General features: G+C 42.7%; 2 protein-coding genes and 1 long non-coding RNA gene across 3 annotated transcripts in view; 2 read left to right on the top strand and 1 right to left on the bottom strand.

Annotated features, from left to right (window-relative positions):
- Window positions 1-823, top strand: part of LOC117523310 (inactive dual specificity phosphatase 27-like) — a 10,189-nt gene extending 9,366 nt beyond the window's left edge. The window contains exon 7 of the mRNA XM_034184797.1: window positions 562-823. Coding sequence (XP_034040688.1) covers window positions 562-794 — 233 coding nt within the window. The 3' untranslated portion in view covers window positions 795-823. The remainder of the gene's footprint in view (window positions 1-561) is intronic.
- LOC117523313 overlaps window positions 1-23,161 on the bottom strand; it is a 23,494-nt gene extending 333 nt beyond the window's left edge. Inside the window, exons 1-2 of the long non-coding RNA XR_004564473.1 lie at window positions 23,149-23,161; window positions 20,888-20,889 (exon numbers count right to left, since the gene is read on the bottom strand). This is a non-coding gene — a long non-coding RNA (uncharacterized LOC117523313). The remainder of the gene's footprint in view (window positions 1-20,887; window positions 20,890-23,148) is intronic.
- LOC117523311 (dual specificity phosphatase DUPD1-like) lies at window positions 5,818-23,611 on the top strand. The gene is given in 3 exon segments (XM_034184798.1): window positions 5,818-6,106; window positions 22,812-23,035; window positions 23,151-23,611. Coding segments are annotated over 3 exon segments (633 nt in total). The 5' UTR covers window positions 5,818-5,927; the 3' UTR covers window positions 23,381-23,611.

Raw genomic sequence — 23,611 nt, 5'->3', positions numbered from 1 at the left:
GGAAAAAAAGTTAAATTCTGATCAGAAATCTATTTGGAAGCAACAACTACAGACATTTTAATATTAAAGGCCTCCTGTTTTATTTTACTGCAAAGTCTTTGCACATATTACAGTAATGTAGAATTACACTTTTGTACATTTTCATTGGAAAATGTGTAAATGCACATTTTTGTGTTTGTTATTTAACACCAGATCATATGCAGAATTTGTGGTTATGTATATATAATGCCATTATTAAATATGGAAGCGCACTGCATTCACTGGATTAAAAAAAAAAAATTAGACCCCCGATCTCATAATTACGAGGTCGGGGGTCTATTTTTTTTTTTTTTTTTAAATCCAGCTTCTGTAAATAAACTTAATTTTGTCAAAACAATTTTAAAACCAAGAGACTTGGTTTTAAAATTTTAAAGACCACTGTAGTTCAACTGGAGTGTGTCATTTAAAAGAAAAAGGTAGTGAAACTTTAGACATCTCTGATAGTGTGATATACAGTAGTTGTGGTGAACGTCAATGAATAGGCTCCCTTTAAAACAAAAGTGTTATCAAATGTACTTCCAGGGAAGGTGTTGGTGCACTGTGCCATGGGAGTCAGTCGTTCTGGAGCGCTGGTTTTAGCGTATCTGATGATCTGCCACGGCCTGTCTTTAGTGGAAGCCATCATCGCTGTGCGTTTGACCAGAGATATTGGACCCAACAGTGGATTTTTGGAGCAACTCATACAGACTGACCTCAGCCTCAAAGTAGACAGACCACAAACCCCAAAGCACTGTGATTTGATAGGTCACGTTTGAATCGATTATTATTAAATAAAAAAATTGGAGTCTCATCCTGACATGTTTTTGTAGACTTTTACTGAACAAGCAACTGAATGCTGTGAAGTTATTTGTGTTCTGACATAACAGCAGTTGTCGGTTCCAACCTGATCTCTCTGCACCTGCGCACACATTAATAATCAATAAATGACTATATCAAACTAGATAAACTGGTGAAGTCAAAATCGGTGAGTAACTGGATGTTTTTGTTGGGGTGGGTGTCTTCTGTAATGGTCATGAAATCAACGGGATCTGTGGAACCTGTGAGAATTGCTATGAATTGTGTTGTGTGAAGTACCTTGATGTGACCTTGTTGTGAGATGGGGCTATATAAATTAATAAAATTGAAAATTGAAATTGTAAGGTTAGACTTTACTTGTGTGAAGCACCGTGAGGCAACTTTGTTGTGATTTGGCGCTATATAAATGAAATAAATTGAAATTAGGGAAACAATAAGGGAAATCCCAACTACCAAACCTACTGCTGCGGCTGTTGATGAATAATCTTGTGTGCCAAGAACCCATCCATTTTTAACACAAAAATTCTACATTGCACGGTAATATCTCAATAAAATGTAAAGCAGATTAGATTAGCTAGAACTTTACTGATCTTTTGGGAAGACTCCCTCATGGAAATTGAGATTCCAGCACCATTGTAAGAAGCACACAGAGTATCAAAAGTGGAATAAAAAAACAATTTACAAAATGTAAATACAAATACCAGAAATTCTGCTCACTACTGACTACTACTATTCCTCTCCTTCCTGTCCTCTGTCTTCCTGTTACTCCTCCTGCTCCCTGAGTGAGGAGTTGTACAGCCTGATGGACAAAGTAGTTTTTCAGTCTGTTAGTCCTGCACTTGGGGAGGAGCAGTCTGTGGTCAAGAGGCTCCTCTGGTTGCTGATGACGGTGTGCAGAGAGTGACTGGCATTGTCCATAATGTCCAGCAGTTTATCCAGTGTTCTCTTCTCTGCTACCGTCTCCAGAGAGAGAGAGTATAGAAAGCAAGTACTTTCTTGACATTTTCCACTTATATCTGGAGAGAAAGAGAACATTCTTGAAGAGAACGATGAAATTCTGTGAGTCTCCTCTCGCCTGACAGGTGAAGCCTGAACTTAATAGAATGTTTAGAATCACAGATTAATCATCTTTCATCTTAATGTGACATAATGTAGAACGGAACTGGTTTTGCATGCTGGCATTGCATGTGAAAGTCAATATACTATACTACAGCCACTCTAAAAATCTGCTTTAGTGGAGAATTGTAATGTAGTGTGTCACACTTGCGTAAAAATCTACCTGCTTGTATCTCACGAGTCTCTGTTCATGTTTTTAACAGGTTAAAAAGGTAACTATAGTCACATTTGAGTTCTCAGATCACGTGTGTGTGTGTGTGTGTGTATGCGTTTAAGAGTTAGGTTGTAGACGTCAGGTGCTGCAACTGAGCATTCTAAAAATATCATGTTAAACAGCGCCTGGGAGAGCAGTTAATGCTCTTGATCTTAGTCTGAGTAAATAAATACACACATTCAGGATACTGTTATTCTGCAGTGAATCAACAGTCATTAGAAACAGGTAAGATATGCTTTGGCAATGTGTATTTTCTAAACAGGATACACTCTTATTTAGATTTCATGCTTTCAGAGGTCAGATGAATGTAAGAAATTAGTGTATTAATTTGAGCCTTCAATGTTTTTAGTGTCTAAAATTACAAGTAGATCACCTTCATTTATAACAGGACAGATATGTGAAACGGTTGTGCATTTTATGTGAAAAGCACCAAATTTTGCACAGACATTGCTTGACATATAAGATTTTTAGCTATATGCCAAACACAGCAAAATAAATAGAAAAATTCAAGATGGCCACCATTCCAGAATGTTTTTAAACTGCTCAGTCTTTTCGTTTTTACTATGCCACACTGTTTACAGTATGTCATAAAATATGACTATTAAAGGTGTAGTCCCTTTTGATTTTCCACAGAACTGACACAATTGACATTGTGATGAAATTCAAAAAATTTTTTTGAGCACCTTTTCTCTGATTTAGTGTTTTTATCTTGTTGCTAGACACGTCTTTTTTTTTTTTGCAGTTGAGGTGTGAGTCCGTGAATAATTTTGTAGGTTAACAACAGAACCTTAAAATCTGACCTCACAGAGACATGAAGCCAGTGATGTCAAAAGCGGTGTAATGTGGTCAAACCTTTTGCTTCTTGTCAAAATTCTGGGAGCAGCATTTTGAATCAATTGGAGACCCCTAATGCTGGACTGTGGTAAACCAGAAAACAGAACATTGCAGTAGTCCAGTCTTGAAGAGACAAATGCATGCATCAGAGTCTCTGAATCAGTGGAAGAAAGCAGTCCTTGAGATTTATTTGATGTGTAGCTCAAAAGACGTACCACAACGTGGGATCAAAAATCACCCCAAGGTTGCTCATTTTGTCAGTGTGATGTATGATGCACGAGCCTAAGCTAAGTGTAAGCTGGTCAAACTGATGATGATATCTTGCTGGACCAAGGATCATCAATTCAGCCTTGTCCGAATTTAAAAGTAAGAAATTGCTGGATATCCAGCTTTTCACTGGTGCAAAGCAGTTCTCTAAAGTCTTGATGTGTATGAGGTTGCCAGCAGTTATGGGTACATACAACTGGGTGTCATCAGTGTAGTAATGAAAAGTAATTCCATAGTGCCTCAGTGTATATGCCCAAGAGGTGCTATATAAACACGGAAAAGCAGTGGGCCTAAGACAGACGCCTGTGGAACCCCGTATTTCATGACAAGGTGAGGGGTAACGTTACTGTACAGGACAGTGAGAGCGACTTTAGGTAGGATGTCAACCATGCAATGGCATTCCCAGCAATCCCAAAATTTCAGCCTTGTCCTATTGAGTAGTATATGATCCACCATATCAAACGCAGCACTAAGATGTAACAATAACAGAAACGTGGTGGTGTCTGAATCCATTGCAGGCAGATCATTTACCACTTTAGTGAGATGTCTCCATGGTATGGTGCGTTCTAAATACAGACTGCAGTGGCTCAAAGAGGTTATTCTCAGTAAGGTGAGCCACGAGCTACTGTGAATCCACTTTTTAAAGCACTTTTGTTGTGTGTTGGGGGGTTTGGCTGGACATTTGGGTGCTGTTTTCTTTTCTTTGCTCTCCAGGTGGTATGCAAACAGTTTTTTTCTGTGGAGAAGGTGCTGGCGGAAGAGTCCTTCACCCTCATCAGAACTATTGGCTGCACCTGTGGAGGATGTTCACGTGCAGGCCTAACAACTTGCAGCACCTGTGGATGATGCTCACGTGCAGACTTAAAGACTTTCAGCTGAAGCAGATAATGAGATGGCGTTCTGCATTTAAGCCATGAGTGATTTGAGCAGAATTGCCGGGAACTCGACCTTGTGACGTTCGGTTATGAGATGCTGAGGACCGCACCAGGGTTTGACACATCGTGCCTGTGAAGGAGGACGGGTGAGGGACACATGCTGTCAGCACACATCAGAGGTGATTATCGTCTGAATAATTGTTAATAGTAATTTGGTGTTTTGTTACGCAGTATATTTGAACATTGATGAGAATTGTGCAGTTTGCTTCTCACTGCCGTGGCATACGGTTGATGATCCTCCACCTGTTGTGAGAAGCTGCTCATTTACATAAGGCTTAAATTCAGACCTGAATGTGTTGCTGATAGTGTGTGCCTCTGAAGGATATTTGTTGTAGCTCTGTTGACTTACCTCATCTTTTCCGTCGTTTTTCCCGTCTTTTTCGTAGTTTGTCGTATTCACCTGGGGGGTGTTCGGCGGTGAATCTAAGTCCAGAAGTGCCGGGCTTTGATCCATTTGGGCGCTGGAGAGCGCACCGTCCTTCACCTTGCCAAGACAGCTGACTATGTTGTACACGGATTATTGCACATGAGGGGGAATAAATTTGTTTCTTGGAACCGCTTTCGGGTTATTTAGCACTGGGCCATTGTCAGATGCTGGTTCGGTTCTCTGACCCGCGTCAGCACATAACTTTAGAACAAAATGATAGGTTTGATATCAGCCTATAATTTTTCAGTAGACTGGGGTCAAGGTTAGATTTCTTATCTATTGATTTAATTACTGCAAATGTGAAACATTTAGGAACAGATCCCGAGGTTAGTGACAGGTTAATAATTTCCAATACAGCAGGCCTGAGTGGGCCACAGGTCCTTAAACAGTTTTGGTGGTATCGGGTCGAAAATACAGGTTGCACATTTTGCAGATGTTCTATGTTTCATCAGCACACCAAGTGAAATAATATCAAATTCAGTAAATCTAGGTGATGTATCAGTGATGGCTCCTACATCAATAACATGGTGCAGTAGCAGAACTAAGGCTTGGTGGGATATATTTAACCTAATGTCATCTAATTTCTTAGACGTAATCTAAGAAAATATTTCTTTCCATTTTGTGTGATTTTTTTTTTGTCACTTTTAGTTGCAAAAGACGGTCTATCACGTTTAACATATTTCCCAGGATGCCATTCCTTCCACATGGGTCCAAATACTAAACTGTTTCCAAACATGAGGGATTTTGATGATAGTGTAACAATATAAAACTGGGAATCCTTTAGAACAAAATGATAGTGGTGCTGAAAAAAGCTTAAATGTTCAAACCATCAAAGGGGACTATACCTTTCAAATATTCAGCTAAAGCCCACACATCATAACTCTGCAGCTTGTTTAGAATACCCAGCATAGTTAGAATTCTTTGCAAATGATTATTAAATTAGAAACACAATAATATAAATTTTGTGTTACGTTATCACTTGACCATAATCTTTGGCTGCAGAGGCATACAATTAAGATTTTTAAGTTTCTCAGCTGATGAATGTTTTATTGCAGAAAGGCCCACAAGGAATCACATATAACACCACATTTGTGACACAAATTCAAATTTTCGCATTAAAATGTTTTGTTAAATTGCAATGTGAATTAAGCCTTTTTCACTTCCTGATTTCACTTTCCTTGTACCTTCATTTTTAATTTACTGTATAGCTTTTGCAGTGTTGCCTTGATGCATGAATAGAATGTGTAATTAAATTTACAGATTCTGAAGGCTGACTTTCTCTTTCTCTGGACCGTGAATCATGTCTTCCTGTGTGGTGAAGTCCAGAGGTAGAAACCTATACACATCAGTTCAGGTGGACCCAGACAGTGATTATATCACACCAGGAACATTAGACCTGGAACAGCTCTTCTGGACCAGCACTGGAGTTAAATATGCACATGTTAATCAAGTCTGGCCCGGTATTTATATTGGTGATGAGTAAGTAAACACAAAATCTAGAGACGGCTTCATCTATACAGTTGCAAACACAAGTTTACATACACCTTGGCTAAAAACTTTCAAACATAATTTTTCCCCAACTGTGCATAATCTATTTGTGTGTTAACTCAGCTAGAAAATCTACTTTATTTCTACGTATTTCTACAGTTGCTTGATACGTTTAGATAATTTATTTCATCATATCAGATTGTCCCCTTGTTATCTTACCCAGTATGCAGAATTTTGGATCTAAAGGCATTTGAATGGATATTACACTATATCTCCCCTTACTCTTGCTCTTACTTGCTGAGTAGGGGGGCAAAGCTCTCGATTTACCGATTGATCTACGTTCCGATCCTCACCTATGGTCATGAGATTTGGCTCATGACCAAAAGAACGAGATCGCGAGTACAAGCGGCCGAGATGAGTTTCCTCCGCAGCGTGGCTGGGCGCTCCCTTAGAGATAGGGTGAGGAGCTCGGTCACTCGGGAGGAGCTCAGAGTCGAGCCGCTGCTCCTCCATGTCGAAAGGAGTCAGTTGAGGTGGCTCGGGCATCTTTTCCGGATGCCCCCTGGACGCCTCGCTGGAGAGGTGTTCCGGGCACGTCCCATTGGGAGGAGGCCCCGGGGAAGACCCAGGACACGCTGGAAGGATTACATCTCTCGGCTGGCTTGGGAACACCTTGGGGTTCCCCCGGAGGAGCTGGGGGAGGTGTGTGGATCGGGAGGTCTGGGCGGCTTTGCTTGAGCTGCTGCCCCGCGACCCGACTCCGGATAAAGCGGAAGAAAATGGATGGATGGATGGAATTACACTATATCCTGAATGCACTTTCTTGCCGTTTCCCAGAACTTAATTTCAGTACACTACCAAATATAGTGAAAAAAACCTTTGTCTTTTCCACATTTAATACATGTATCAGGTATAGCACTGTTGTATTTATAAAATGATATACAGCTGTGCTCAAACGTTTACACACCCTGGCAGAATTTTATAATTTTTTTGGCCATTCTTCAGAGAATATGAATGATAACACAAAAACATGTTTTCACTCATGGTCAGTGGTTGTGTGAAGCCATTTATTGTCAAACTGTGTTTACTCTTAAAAAAAAATCATAATAACCTACCTACCTACATAATAACCATAATAATCATAAAATTACCCTACTCAAACATTTACATGCCATGGTGATTTTGGCCTGGTGCCATGCACACAAACAGGTTTGAATAGCTACAAAAAGGTAACCATCCTCAGCTGTGAGCTGTTTACTTATCACTGAGTTTCTGGGCTCTGGACAGACCCTTGCTTCTTTCATCCAGTGCTACACTGACATTTCTGGTTTCTGAGTCATAGGGAAAGCAAAATAATTGTCAAAGAAAAGGTAATTGAACTGTATAAACCAAGAAATGGATAGAAAAAGATAGCCAAACAACTGAGAAATGCCAATCAGCAGTGTTCAAATTCTAATTAAGAAGTGGAAAATGAGGGACTCTGCTGGAACCAAACCATGGTCCGGTAGACCAACAAAAATTTCAGCAACAACTGCCAGGAAAAATGTTTGGGATGCAAAGAAAAACCACAAATAACTTCACCTGAAATACAGGACTCTCTGAAAAAAGTGGTGTGACTGTTTCAAGATGCACAGTAAAGAGACACTTCAAGAAAAATGGGCTGCGTGGTTAAGTCGCAAGAAGAAAGCCATTACTACACAAATGCCACAAAGTATCCCGCTTACAATACGCCAAACAGCACAGAGAACAAAGTCATTTGGAGTGATGAGACCAAAATACACATTGGCCACAACCATAAATGTTACATTTGGAGAAGAGTCAACAAGGCCTTTGATGAAAGGTACACCCTTCCTACTGTGAAGCACAGAGGTGAATCATTGATGTTTTGGGGATGTGTGAACTCCAAGGCACAGGAAACTTGGTCAAAAGTGATGGCAGGATGAATGTGGCACGTTATCATAAAATACTGGAGATAAATTGTACTCATCAGCCCAGAGGCTGTGCATGGGACGTACTTGAATGTTCCAATATGACAATGATCCAAAATACAAGGTCAGGTTGACCTGTCATTGGCTACAGCAGAATAAAATGTAGGTTCTGGAGTGACCATCTCAGTCTCCTGACCTCAATATCATTGAGTCACTCTGGGGAGATCTCAAACATGCAGTTCATGCAAGACACCCCACGAATTTACAGGAACTGGAGGCTTTTTGCCAAGAGCAACGGGCAGCTTTACCATCAGAGAAAATAACGATCCTCATCCACAATGAACCACAAGACTCCAAGCTGTCATTGATGTTAAAGGGGACAATACTACATGGAATTATGATCTGGGGTATGTAAACTTTTGATCAGGGTCATTTGGGTAGTTTTTGTTGTCATCATGATTTATTAAGCATAAACATTGTTGTTGATAAAACAATGGCTTCATACAACCACCAGCCATGAGTGAAAAGTTTTTGTTTTTATCATTCATATTCTCTGAAAAATGCCCCCCAGAAAAAAAATTCTGCCAGGGTATGAAAACTTTTGATCACAACTGTATGTACGCATAAGCCAACTGTACTGTAATAGTTTAAGACGCGTGTTGATTGTGATTTTGCGCAAGTCCTTTCCCAGTCTTGTGTTAATTTCCTCATGTAAATCTTTTCTCCATACCACCAGCTTCTTTATAGACAACTCAGAGGACTCATCTACCAGCAGGTCATATAAAATTAAATATTAAACCCCTCCCTAAACAGCCCATAATTATAACTGTTTCTACTGTAGACACGGAGGGAGGAGCAGTAGCGACTGATTTTGTTGTGTTCCAATGAAATTTCCCAATTGTAAATAGCTGAAATGGTTTTGTGGTATGCTATATTTATCAACAAGTTCTTCAAATTACATCAAATGTTTGCTGTCAGAATGATCTCTAATTTTCTGCAGTCACTTCGCTACCCACATTTTAAACTCTGTCAAATTTCCCAGAGAAAAAAGTCATTTCCACTTATCGGGCTAAAGCCTGAGAGAGTTGCATTGTCCTTCAGGTACTTTTTTCTTTAATATTTATTTCATTCATTTAAAAGAAAAACAGAAAAGCAAAAAACAAAAGCACCACAATACCAGAATGAAAAGGAGCAGAAAGAAGAAGTCTTATGATTTCTGCCCCTTTTAACAATACAATCTTTCAATATACAGCATCATAGTCAACATTATTTAACAGATTGCATTTCTTTAACTTGTCACATACCACTGACCCATTTCATAATTATGACCATTAATTAATAGATTACATCACTGACAGGTTACATTTAAACTTAAGACACTCCAAACATTATTAAGTTTACTTTTTTTTTTTTTTGACTTTCTTGCAGCCCACTGACTTACTTCATAGTTTCATACTTACTTAATACATCTAATTTAATATGTTTTTTAAATAATTTAAGCGACCTTAATTCTTTAATTTCTTTATTAAGATTGTTCCATAATTTGACACCATTTACTGCAATACTCCTTTCCTTTACTTTGGTTCTAAATCTTGTTTTTTTTAAAGACTTCTATTCCTTTCAATTTATAACTACTTACTCTTTTTTCAAACATATTTTGAATGTTTGTTGGTAAAGTATTTTTATTAACTTGGTACATCGTTTGTAATATTTTCAAATCAACTAAATCATGAAATTTAAGTACCCTATACTTAATAAACAATGGATTAGATGAATCTCTAAAACCACTGTTACTAATCACTTTTAAAGCTCTTTTCTGCAAAATAAATAAAGGTTGTATATAGGTTGTATATGTTGATCCCCAGATTTCTACACAGTAAGTTAAATATGGGACAATCAATGAATTGTACAATGTTAATAAACCATAACTATTTAATGAATATTTTACTTTATGCAAAACAGCAATGGCTTTCGCTATTTTTCCTTTTATGTAATTTATGTGTGACTTCCATGTAAGATCTTCATCAATCATGACTCCTAAAAATTTCATTTCTTTTACCCTTTGTATATCCATTCCATCTATTTGTAATGACACATTATTTTCTTTCGCTCTATCATTAAACAATATGAAATTTGTCTTATTAATATTTAGTGACAATCTGTTTATATCAAACCAATGTTTAACTTTTTCCAACTCTGTATTTATCACTTGTGCTACTTCCTGTATATCTGATCCAGAGTAAAACAGCGTTGTATCATCAGCAAATAAAATGCTGCCAAGCACATTGGATACATTCACAAAATCATTGATATACAAAATAAACAGTTTGGGTCCAAGTACCGATACTTAACTTCATGCCTCACGTTTATCATATTTCTAACAATAGAATTTTTTTGAGTTTTTTAAATTCCATTTCCCTCGACAAGGGGGCGTTCTTCTTTGTTAAAACAGAAGATCAGTGTTGTTAATTTTGCTGCCATAGAATACCGATATAAGTTGAGGCATTTAAGACCTCCTGTATCATAAGGTAAATGCTGCAGCAACAGCCGCAGCCTGTGGCATCTATTGTTCCATAAAAATCTAGTAAAAAGCTTATTTACACAATTAGGGTGCTTGGAGGTGGCAAAGGAATGGTTTTTTTTTTTTAATAAATACAATAGTTTAGGGAGAATGTTCATTTTCAAAGTATTAATTTTGCCTATTAATGACACTGGTATAGATTACAGCGATTTACCGAATCTAAGACTATAACTGGGTTCAACGATATTTTCATGACCTGGTACACTATAATTCCCAAATAAGTAAAGCAATCAACAACTTCAAACTGTGCAGCTTCCTCAGGTGAGTTTTTCCCTTTCATTATGGTTTAGAAACATAATGGAGGTTTTTGAGTTATTTATCTGATAACGTGAGATATTGCCAAAAGTCTTTATTTGATCCAACAAGGCTGGGATAGATGTTTTAATATCTTAAGGAAGATAATGACATCATCTGCATACATAGCCAAACAGTGTTGTTGCTGTGCTATGGTTATTCCTAAAGTAGTTTTACAATTCTTTACTATAAGTGCTAGAGGTTCAAATCCCATGATAAATACCATCAAAGACAGAGACTCACCATGTCTACAACCTTGTTTAATCTTGACCATTTCTGAAATATTAGTCATTATTTCAGCAGTCTCTTCCATTTACAAAAACATTCCCCTAGGCCAAAGCGTGTAAGGATTTTGAACAGGCAGGGCCATTCCTCTCCATCGAAAGCCTTTTTGGCATCCAGTGACATCACAGCTGTATGAAGAGTATACAGTAGTGTTCAGAATAATAGTAGTGCTATGTGACTAAAAAGATTAATCCAGGTTTTGAGTATATTTCCTATTGTTACATGAGAAACAAGGTAGCAGTAGATTCAGTAGATTCTCACAAATCCAACAAGACAAAGCATTCATGATATGCACACTCTTAAGGCTATGAAACTGGGCTATTAGTAAAAAAAAAGTAGAAAAGGGGGTGTTCACAATAATAGTAGTGTGGCATATAGTCAGTGAGTTCGTCAATTTTGTGGAACAAACAGGTGTGAATCAGGTGTCCCTTATTTAAGGATGAAGTCAGCACCTGTTGAACATGCTTTTCTCTTTGAAAGCCTGAGGAAAATGGGACGTTCAAGACATTGTTCAGAAGAACAGTGTAGTTTGATTAAAAAGTTGATTGGAGAGGGGAAAACTTATATGCAGGTGCAAAAAATGATAGGCTGTTCATCTACAATGATCTCCAATGCTTTAAAATGGACAAGAGAAAACAAAACAAACAAAACAAAAAACAGAGACACGTGGAAGAAAACGGAAAACAGCCATCAAAATGGATAGAAGAATAACCAGAATGGCAAAGGCTCACCCATTGATCAGCTCCAAGATGATCAAAGACAGTCTGGAGTTACCTGTAAGTGCTGTGACAGTTAGAAGACGCCTGTGTGAAGCTAATTTATTTGCAAGAATCCCCTGCAAAGTCCCTCTGTCAAATAAAAGACGTGCAGAAGAGGTTACAATTTGCCAAAGAACACATCAACTGGCTTAAAGAGAAATGGAGGAATATTTTGTGGACTGATGAGAGTAAAATTGTTCTTTTTGGGTCCAAGGGCCGCAGACAGTTTGTGAGATGACCCCCAAACTCTGAATTCAACCCACAGTTCACAGTGAAGACAGTGAAGCATGGTGGTGCAAGCATCATGATATGGGCATGTTTGTCCTACTATGGTGCTGGGCCTATATATCGCATAGCAGGTATCATGGATCAGTTTGGATATGTCACAATAGTTGAGGAGGTCATGTTGCCTTATGCCGAAGAGGATAGGCCCTTGAAATGGGTGTTTCAACAAGACAATGACCCCAAGCACACTAGGAAATGAGCAAAATCTTGGTTCCAAACCAACAAAATTAATGCCTCGCAGATGTGAAAAAATCATGAAAAACTGTGGTTATACAACTAAATACTAGTTTAATGATTCACAGGATTGCTAAAAAGCAGTTTGAACATAACAGTTTTGAGTTTGTAGCGTCAACAGCAGATGCTATTATTGTGAACACCCCCTTTTCTACATTTTTTGTTTTTTACTATTAGCCCAATTTCATAGCCTTAGAGTGTGCATATCATGAATGCTTGGTCTTGTTGGATTTGTGAGAATCTACTGAATCTACTGGTACCTTGTTTCCCATGTAACAATAAGAAATATATTCAAAACCTGGATTAATCTTTTTAGTCACATAGCACTACTATTATTCTGAACACTGTATTTAGAAGATTTCTATCATTGTGGAAACCCTGCCTGACCCTAACTGAGCTATTCTGTTCCCTACCAATTATCTCTGGTAAAATTCCTTTAATCCTTCTTGCTAAAATCTTGCACCTTTATATCTACATTTAGCAGACAACTGGTCTCAAGTTTTCACATTTATTTTTTGGTTTACTAGTCTCAGGAAGTAAGGTGATCAACACTCCTCTCAAAGAAAACGGTATAATACCATGGTCAAAGGATTCCCCAAACATTTCCAAAAGTGGTGTCAGCAAGCTACCTTTAAACTTTTTTTTATATAAATTTCCTGTTTTTAGACTATCAATAGCTGCAGATATTTCCTCTAAAGATATGACTGAGTACTGGTATATGAATTCAATCTAAAAAAAAAGCATCTTCTTCTGCTGCGTCGTTATTTACCTCTTAACTGTAAAGCTTTTTGCAATGATCTTTAAATGTTACATTTAATTAAATCGGGTCAATAATGGTTTCTCCTTGGTTATTCTTTAGTGAAGTAATAAGCCTCTCGCTCTGTAACTGCTTAATGCACCATGCCAGCACCTTCCCTGGTATTTCTCCCTGTTCATAGAAGGTTTAAGTTGTATAAGACTTGCAAATTTCTTTTGATGCTGATAATTCATTATACTGTGCTCTCAACAGGAGTAATTGGTTATGATCTTCAGGTGAACCTGAATGGTAGTATTCTTTTTCTACGCATTTTATTTTTGTTTCCAGTGTTTTGGCCTTTTGATATGTCAGCTTACCTTTAGAGCTAGTGATGTTGATTATCCATCCATCCATCCATCCATCCATTTTCTTCCACTTTATCTGGAGTCGGGTCGTGGGGGCAGCAGCTCAAGCAAAGCCGCCCAGACCTCCCGATCCACACACACCTCCCCAGCTCCTCCGGGGGAACCCCAAGGTGTTCCCAAGCCAGCCGAGAGATATAGTCCCTCCAGCGTGTCCTGGGTCTTCCCCGGGGCCTCCTCCCAATGGGACATGCCCGGAACACCTCTCCAGCGAGGCGTCCAGGGGGCATCCGGAAAAGATGCCCGAGCCACCTCAACCGACTCCTTTCGACGTGGAGGCACAGCGGCTCGACTCCGAGCTCCTCCCGAGTGACCGAGCTCCTCACCCTATCTCTAAGGGAGCGCCCAGCCACCCTGCGGAGGAAACTCATCTCGGGTCGCTTGTACTCGCGATCTCGTTCTTTCGGTCATGAGCCAAATCTCATGACCATAGGTGAGGATCGGAACGTAGATCGATCGGTAAATCGAGAGCTTTGCCCCCCTACTCAGCTCTCTCTTCACGACGGTCCGATACAGCGACTGCATCACTGCAGATGCTGCACCGATCCGTCTATCGATCTCACGCTCCATCCGTCCCTCACTCGTGAACAAGACCCCGAGATACTTAAACTCCTCCACTTGAGGCAAGGACACTCCACCGACCTGAAGAGGGCAAAGCACCTTTTTTCCGGTCGAGAACCATGGCCTCGGATTTGGAGGTGCTGATTTTCATCCCGGACGCTTCACATTCGGCTGCAAACCGCCCCAGTGCACGCTGAAGGTCCTGATTTGACGAAGCCAACAGAACCTCATCGTCCGCAAACAGCAGAGACGAGATTCTGTGGTTCCCAAACCAGACCCCATCTACACCCTGGCTGCACCTACAAATTCTGTCCATAAAAATAATGAACAGAACCGGTGACAAAGGGCAGCCCTGGCGGAGGCCAACGTGCACTGGAAACAGGTTTGACTTACTACCGGCAATGCGAACCAAGCTCCTGCTGCGGTTGTACAGGGACCGGATAGCCCTTAACAAAGGACCCTGGACCCCGTACTCCCGGAGCACTCCCCACAGGATGCCCCGAGGGACACGGTCAAACGCCGCCTCCAGATCCACAAAACACATGTGGACTGGTTGGGCGAACTCCCATGAACCCTCAAGCACCCGATGGAGCGTGTAGAGCTGGTCCAGTGTGCCCCGACCAGGACGAAAACCACACTGCTCCTCCTGAATCCGAGGATAGGCCCTTGAAATGGGTGTTTCAACAAGACAATGACACCAAGCACACTAGGAAATGAGCAAAATCTTGGTTCCAAACCAACAAAATTAATGCCTCGCAGATGTGAAAAAATCATGAAAAACTGTGGTTATACAACTAAATACTAGTTTAATGATTAACAGGATTGCTAAAAAGCAGTTTGAACATAACAGTTTTGAGTTTGTAGCGTCAACAGCAGATGCTATTATTGTGAACACCCCCTTTTCTACTTTTTTTTTTTTTTACTATTAGCCCAATTTCATAGCCTTAGAGTGTGCATATCATGAATGCTTGGTCTTGTTGGATTTGTGAGAATCTACTGAATCTACTGGTACCTTGTTTCCCATGTAACAATAAGAAATATATTCAAAACCTGGATTAATCTTTTTAGTCACATAGCACTACTATTATTCTGAACACTGTATTTAGAAGATTTCTATCATTGTGGAAACCCTGCCTGACCCTAACTGAGCTATTCTGTTCCCTACCAATTATCTCTGGTAAAATTCCTTTAATCCTTCTTGCTAAAATCTTGCACCTTTATATCTACATTTAGCAGACAACTGGTCTCAAGTTTTCACATTTATTTTTTGGTTTACTAGTCTCAGGAAGTAAGGTGATCAACACTCCTCTCAAAGAAAACGGTATAATACCATGGTCAAAGGATTCCCCAAACATTTCCAAAAGTGGTGTCAGCAAGCTACCTTTAAACTTTTTTTATATAAATTTCCTGTTTTTAGACTATCAATAGCTGCAGATATTTCCTCTAAAGATATGACTGAGTACTGGTATATGAATTCAATCTAAAAAAAGCATCTTCTTCTGCTGCGTCGTTATTTACCTCTTAACTGTAAAGCTTTTTGCAATGATCTTTAAATGTTACATTTAATTAAATCGGGTCAATAATGGTTTCTCCTTGGTTATTCTTTAGTGAAGTAATAAGCCTCTCGTTCTGTAACTGCTTAATGCACCATGCCAGCACCTTCCCTGGTATTTCTCCCTGTTCATAGAAGGTTTAAGTTGTATAAGACTTGCAAATTTCTTTTGATGCTGATAATTCATTATACTGTGCTCTCAACAGGAGTAATTGGTTATGATCTTCAGGTGAACCTGAATGGTAGTATTCTTTTTCTACGCATTTTATTTTTGTTTCCAGTGTTTTGGCCTTTTGATATGTCAGCTTAGCTTTAGAGCTAGTGATGTTGATTATCCATCCATCCATCCATCCATCCATCCATTTTCTTCCACTTTATCTGGAGTCGGGTCGTGGGGGCAGCAGCTCAAGCAAAGCCGCCCAGACCTCCCGATCCACACACACCTCCCCAGCTCCTCCGGGGGAACCCCAAGGTGTTCCCAAGCCAGCCGAGAGATATAGTCCCTCCAGCGTGTCCTGGGTCTTCCCCGGGGCCTCCTCCCAATGGGACATGCCCGGAACACCTCTCCAGCGAGGCGTCCAGGGGGCATCCGGAAAAGATGCCCGAGCCACCTCAACCGACTCCTTTCGACGTGGAGGCACAGCGGCTCGACTCCGAGCTCCTCCCGAGTGACCGAGCTCCTCACCCTATCTCTAAGGGAGCGCCCAGCCACCCTGCGGAGGAAACTCATCTCGGGTCGCTTGTACTCGCGATCTCGTTCTTTCGGTCATGAGCCAAATCTCATGACCATAGGTGAGGATCGGAACGTAGATCGATCGGTAAATCGAGAGCTTTGCCCCCCTACTCAGCTCTCTCTTCACGACGGTCCGATACAGCGACTGCATCACTGCAGATGCTGCACCGATCCGTCTATCGATCTCACGCTCCATCCGTCCCTCACTCGTGAACAAGACCCCGAGATACTTAAACTCCTCCACTTGAGGCAAGGACACTCCACCGACCTGAAGAGGGCAAAGCACCTTTTTCCGGTCGAGAACCATGGCCTCGGATTTGGAGGTGCTGATTTTCATCCCGGACGCTTCACATTCGGCTGCAAACCGCCCCAGTGCACGCTGAAGGTCCTGATTTGACGAAGCCAACAGAACCTCATCGTCCGCAAACAGCAGAGACGAGATTCTGTGGTTCCCAAACCAGACCCCATCTACACCCTGGCTGCACCTACAAATTCTGTCCATAAAAATAATGAACAGAACCGGTGACAAAGGGCAGCCCTGGCGGAGGCCAACGTGCACTGGAAACAGGTTTGACTTACTACCGGCAATGCAAACCAAGCTCCTGCTGCGGTTGTACAGGGACCGGATAGCCCTTAACAAAGGACCCTGGACCCCGTACTCCCGGAGCACTCCCCACAGGATGCCCCGAGGGACACGGTCAAACGCCGCCTCCAGATCCACAAAACACATGTGGACTGGTTGGGCGAACTCCCATGAACCCTCAAGCACCCGATGGAGCGTGTAGAGCTGGTCCAGTGTGCCCCGACCAGGACGAAAACCACACTGCTCCTCCTGAATCCGAGGATAGGCCCTTGAAATGGGTGTTTCAACAAGACAATGACCCCAAGCACACTAGGAAATGAGCAAAATCTTGGTTCCAAACCAACAAAATTAATGCCTCGCAGATGTGAAAAAATCATGAAAAACTGTGGTTATACAACTAAATACTAGTTTAATGATTAACAGGATTGCTAAAAAGCAGTTTGAACATAACAGTTTTGAGTTTGTAGCGTCAACAGCAGATGCTATTATTGTGAACACCCCCTTTTCTACTTTTTTTTTTTTTACTATTAGCCCAATTTCATAGCCTTAGAGTGTGCATATCATGAATGCTTGGTCTTGTTGGATTTGTGAGAATCTACTGAATCTACTGGTACCTTGTTTCCCATGTAACAATAAGAAATATATTCAAAACCTGGATTAGTCTTTTTAGTCACATAGCACTACTATTATTCTGAACACTGTATTTAGAAGATTTCTATCATTGTGGAAACCCTGCCTGACCCTAACTGAGCTATTCTGTTCCCTACCAATTATCTCTGGTAAAATTCCTTTAATCCTTCTTGCTAAAATCTTGCACCTTTATATCTACATTTAGCAGACAACTGGTCTCAAGTTTTCACATTTATTTTTTGGTTTACTAGTCTCAGGAAGTAAGGTGATCAACACTCCTCTCAAAGAAAACGGTATAATACCATGGTCAAAGGATTCCCCAAACATTTCCAAAAGTGGTGTCAGCAAGCTACCTTTAAACTTTTTTTTATATAAATTTCCTGTTTTTAGACTATCAATAGCTGCAGATATTTCCTCTAAAGATATGACTGAGTACTGGTATATGAATTCAATCTAAAAAAAGCATCTTCTTCTGCTGCGTCGTTATTTACCTCTTAACTGTAAAGCTTTTTGCAATGATCTTTAAATGTTACATTTAATTAAATCGGGTCAATAATGGTTTCTCCTTGGTTATTCTTTAGTGAAGTAATAAGCCTCTCGCTCTGTAACTGCTTAATGCACCATGCCAGCACCTTCCCTGGTATTTCTCCCTGTTCATAGAAGGTTTAAGTTGTATAAGACTTGCAATTCCTTTTGATGCTGATAATTCATTATACTGTGCTCTCAACAGGAGTAATTGGTTATGATCTTCAGGTGAACCTGAATGGTAGTATTCTTTTTCTACGCATTTATTTTTGTTTCCAGTGTTTTGGCCTTTTGATATGTCAGCTTAGCTTTAGAGCTAGTGATGTTGATTATCCATCCATCCATCCATCCATTTTCTTCCACTTTATCTGGAGTCGGGTCGTGGGGGCAGCAGCTCAAGCAAAGCCGCCCAGACCTCCCGATCCACACACACCTCCCCAGCTCCTCCGGGGGAACCCCAAGGTGTTCCCAAGCCAGCCGAGAGATATAGTCCCTCCAGCGTGTCCTGGGTCTTCTCCGGGGCCTCCTCCCAATGGGACATGCCCGGAACACCTCTCCAGCGAGGCGTCCAGGGGGCATCCGGAAAAGATGCCCGAGCCACCTCAACCGACTCCTTTCGACGTGGAGGCACAGCGGCTCGACTCCGAGCTCCTCCCGAGTGACCGAGCTCCTCACCCTATCTCTAAGGGAGCGCCCAGCCACCCTGCGAGGGAAACTCATCTCGGGTCGCTTGTACTCGCGATCTCGTTCTTTCGGTCATGAGCCAAATCTCATGACCATAGGTGAGGATCGGAACGTAGATCGATCGGTAAATCGAGAGCTTTGCCCCCCTACTCAGCTCTCTCTTCACGACGGTCCGATACAGCGACTGCATCACTGCAGATGCTGCACCGATCCGTCTATCGATCTCACGCTCCATCCGTCCCTCACTCGTGAACAAGACCCCGAGATACTTAAACTCCTCCACTTGAGGCAAGGACACTCCACAGACCTGAAGAGGGCAAAGCACCTTTTTCCGGTCGAGAACCATGGCCTCGGATTTGGAGGTGCTGATTTCATCCCGGACGCTTCACATTCGGCTGCAAACCGCCCCAGTGCACGCTGAAGGTCCTGATTTGACGAAGCCAACAGAACCTCATCGTCCGCAAACAGCAGAGACGAGATTCTGTGGTTCCCAAACCAGACCCCATCTACACCCTGGCTGCACCTACAAATTCTGTCCATAAAAATAATGAACAGAACCGGTGACAAAGGGCAGCCCTGGCGGAGGCCAACGTGCACTGGAAACAGGTTTGACTTACTACCGGCAATGCGAACCAAGCTCCTGCTGCGGTTGTACAGGGACCGGATAGCCCTTAACAAAGGACCCTGGACTCCGTACTCCCGGAGCACTCCCCACAGGATGCCCCGAGGGACACGGTCAAACGCCGCCTCCAGATCCACAAAACACATGTGGACTGGTTGGGCGAACTCCCATGAACCCTCAAGCACCCGATGGAGCGTGTAGAGCTGGTCCAGTGTGCCCCGACCAGGACGAAAACCACACTGCTCCTCCTGAATCCGAGGTTCGACCATCAGTTGAATTCTCCTCTCCAGTACTCTGGAATAGACCTTACCTGGGAGGCTGAGGAGTGTGATCCCCCTATAGTTGGAACACACCCTCCAGTCCCCCTTCTTAAACAGAGGAACCACCACCCCGGTCTGCCAATCCAGAGGCACTGTCCCCGATCGCCACGCGATGTTGCAGAGGCGTGTCAGCCAAGACAGTCCCACAACATCCAGAGATTTAAGGTACTCAGGACGTATTTCATCCACCCCAGGAGCCTTGCCACCGTGGAGCTTTCTAACCACCTCTGTGCATGGCCTGGGTAATGGATGAGTCCGCCTCTGAGTCCCCAGTCTCTGCTTCCTCTTCGGAAGACGTGACGATGGGATTGAGGAGATCCTCGAAGTACTCCTTCCACCGCCCGACAACATCCCCAGTCAGGGTCAACAGCTCCCCACCCGCACCGTAAACAGTGCTGGTGGAGAGCTGCTTCCACCTCCTGAGGCGTCGGACGGTTTGCCAGAATCTCTTCGAGGCCGACCGATAGTCCTCCTCCATAGCCTCCCCGAACTCCTCCCAGACCCGAGTTTTTGCCTCTGCGACCGCAGAGCTGCAGCACACTTGGTCTCCCGGTACCTGTTAGCTGCCTCTGGGGTCCCACCTACCAACAAAGATAAGTAGGACTCCTTTTTCAGCTTGACGGCATCCCTTACTTCCGGTGTCCACCACCGGGTTCGGGGATTGCCGCCGCAACAGGCACCAGAGACCTTGCGACCACAGCTACAAGCGGCCGCATCGACAATGGAGGTGGAGAACATGGTCCACTGGGACTCCATGTCTCCAACCTCCCCCGGGATCTGGGAGAAGCTCTCCCGGAGGTGGGAGTTGAAGACCTCGCTGACAAAGGGTTAAGCCAGTCGTTCCCAGCAGACCCTCACGATACGTTTGGGCCTGCCAGGTCTGACCAGCTTCCCCCCAGCGGATCCAACTCACCAACAGGTGGTGATCGGTCGACAGCTCTGCCCCTCTCTTCACTCGAGTGTCCGAGACACATGGCCGAAGGTCAGATGATATGACTACAAAGTCGATCATCGACCTCCGGCTCAGGGTGTCCTGGACTCCTGGTGCCATGTGCACTTATGGACACCCTTGTGCTCGAACATGGTGTTCGTGATGGACAAACTGTGACTAGCACAGAAGTCCAACAACTGAACACGACTTGGGTTCAGATCGGGCAGGCTGTGCTTCCCGATCACCCCCCTCCAGGTCTCACTGTCGCCACCCACGTGGGCGTTGAAATCCCACAGGAGAACAATGGAGTCCCCAGTCGGAGCGCTAGCTAGTACCCCTCCCAGGGACTCCAGGAAGGTCGGGTACTATGCACTGCTGCTCAGCCCGTAGGCCGAGACAACGGTGAGAGACCTGTCCCCGACCCAAAGGTGTAGGGACGCGACCCTCTCGTTCACCGGAGTGAACTCCAACACATGGCGACTGAGCTGGGGAGCAATAAGCAATGTGACCCCAGCTCTACGCCTCTCCCCGTGGGCAACGCCAGAAAAATGAAGCGTCCAACCCCTCTCCAGGAGTTGGGTACCAGAGCCCAAGCTGTGCATGGAGGTGAGCTCGACTATCTCTAGTTGGTATCTCTCAACCTCCCGCACAAGCTCAGGCTCCTTCCCCCTAGCGAGGTGACATTCCACGTCCCAACAGTCAGGGGCTGTGAGCATGGACCGGGCCACCGGGCCACCCGCCCTCGACCGCCACCCAATCCTCTCTGCACCCGACCCCCATGGCCCCCTCTGCAGGTGGTGAACCCACAGGAGGGCGGGCCCACGTCGCTCTTTCGGGCTGAGCCCGGCCGGGCCCCATGGGCTGAGGCCCGACCATCAGGCACTCGCGCGTGAGCCCCAACCCCAGGCCTGGCTCCAGGGTGGGACCCCCGTCTCCGGCCATACCGGGCGACTCTCGGTCCTTGATTTTTTACTGGTCATGGAGGTTCTGAACTGATGGTTCTGATGTGATTATTTGCCTCTTATAAATATGATAAAGGCTTCTCACCTGATACTAGCTGAGGTTTCAATTGTATGAATTTTATCTGGTCATCCAGCAAAGTGACAATTCCGGGATCCTCCAGCCATTTCTGTTTAAGCACCATCTTGGAGGAGCTCTCACTAGTTTACAGTCTTGATATAACAGGTGGTTTGGACCATGATCTGAGATTAAGATGGCATCATAAGAACAGTCTTCAATTTTATAGTTTAAATTTGCGATATTAAAAAGAAATTGTTCACAAATAGATTATGTGTAAAAGGAAAATTTAATATCGAGATTATCTTCTCTCACATTACCAATTAAATACCAAACGATACAGATACCTTTGGAAGCTATTCTATCAATTTCTGGGACTCATCTGGAGTCTTCACTGCTATTTATAGGCTTTTTTTGCTGTCAATCTGACATGGTAAACAAACATGCCATGTTTTCGAACTTCGGACCCCTCTACTGATGTGAAGACAACCATGACTGGTCAATAAGCAGCAATGTTCGAAAAGCAGGTCAACCAAGGTCAACAGTCTTTAAAAGGCTTCTTCTCCACTCAAACATGCATCCCTGACATTACTGTAAGGAACATCCCGTAGTGTGTTCAGGTGTTTATGTAGTTATTGACCAATGTGATGTATTTTCACCAGACTGAATAGGCTAAAGTCAGCATTATCAGCAGGCTTCTGGTCCATTCCATTAGTCACTGACAGCAAAATGATAGACATCACTTAGCCATTACTGGCCAAGTTCACCAGTTCTCCCAGAAAAAGTAGGTGAATGTGACCAATCTTTAATCAGTTGTTGGTCCACCTGCCTTCAACTGTCAGGGGTATAAATAAATATATAAACCCAGACTATTAGACATTCTAACTTACTATCAGAGAATGCTCAGGAAGGGAAAATTCAAAGTGTTTACCCAAGGTGTAAATAAAGTCATGTCTGTTTCCACAATGTAGAGTTTGAACAGTAATTTCAAACTGGGTGTGTTTATACGGACCAGAAAGACGGCTCTGGAGCGGCCTGGCCTGAAGGATCTGGGTATCACACATGTCTGAATGCAGCAGAGGGAAAGTTGGAACAATGTGTTGACTGGTGTCGGTTACTACAGCGACATGGCCATTAAGTACTACGGCATAGAGGCTGATGACAAGCCCACCTTCAACATCTCCCAATACTTCTCCCCTGCTGCCGAGTTCATCCACGAAGCTCTCAGTCAGCCACAGAGTAAGTTATGAAAGCAAAAACATTACATTTTATTTACATGGAAATGAAATAAAGATAACAAGAAGATGACATTCTTTGGTACCTCACTGAACTAAATTAATTTCCTTTGTCACAGACAAGGTGCTGGTGCACTGTGTGATGGGTCGGAGTAGATCTGCGACCTTGGTCTTGGCATACCTGATGATGAAGCATAATTTAACTGTTGTGGATGTGATAAAACATGTATGCCAGCATCGTTGTATCTTACCCAATCACGGCTTCTTAAGACAGCTGCGAACCCTGGACATAACACTGCAAGAGGAGAGGCTGAGACAAAAGACACACGCAACCAGCAGCATACAGTAACAGAACAGTTCATCCCTCATACTTTCCTAACAAAGGTATCTGAGGTAAATGAATGTTGAACTGTTTGAAACTACTACATAATTAAAGTTTCATGACACTCTGGAAAATTCAAGGCTCATAATTAAATGGAACTAAATGGAATTAAATGGAACTGTATCTGACTCAGATCCTGTCATCCAATTAATCAAATAGAAACTAAAGTATGTTGTATAGCAAATTGGAATCTATATA

The sequence above is a fragment of the Thalassophryne amazonica genome, chromosome 13 (genome assembly GCF_902500255.1).
Source record: "Thalassophryne amazonica chromosome 13, fThaAma1.1, whole genome shotgun sequence".
Taxonomy (NCBI): Eukaryota; Metazoa; Chordata; class Actinopteri; order Batrachoidiformes; family Batrachoididae; genus Thalassophryne; species Thalassophryne amazonica.
Note: the sequence above shows the minus strand (reverse complement) of the source record. Positions and strands in the feature narration are given on the sequence as shown.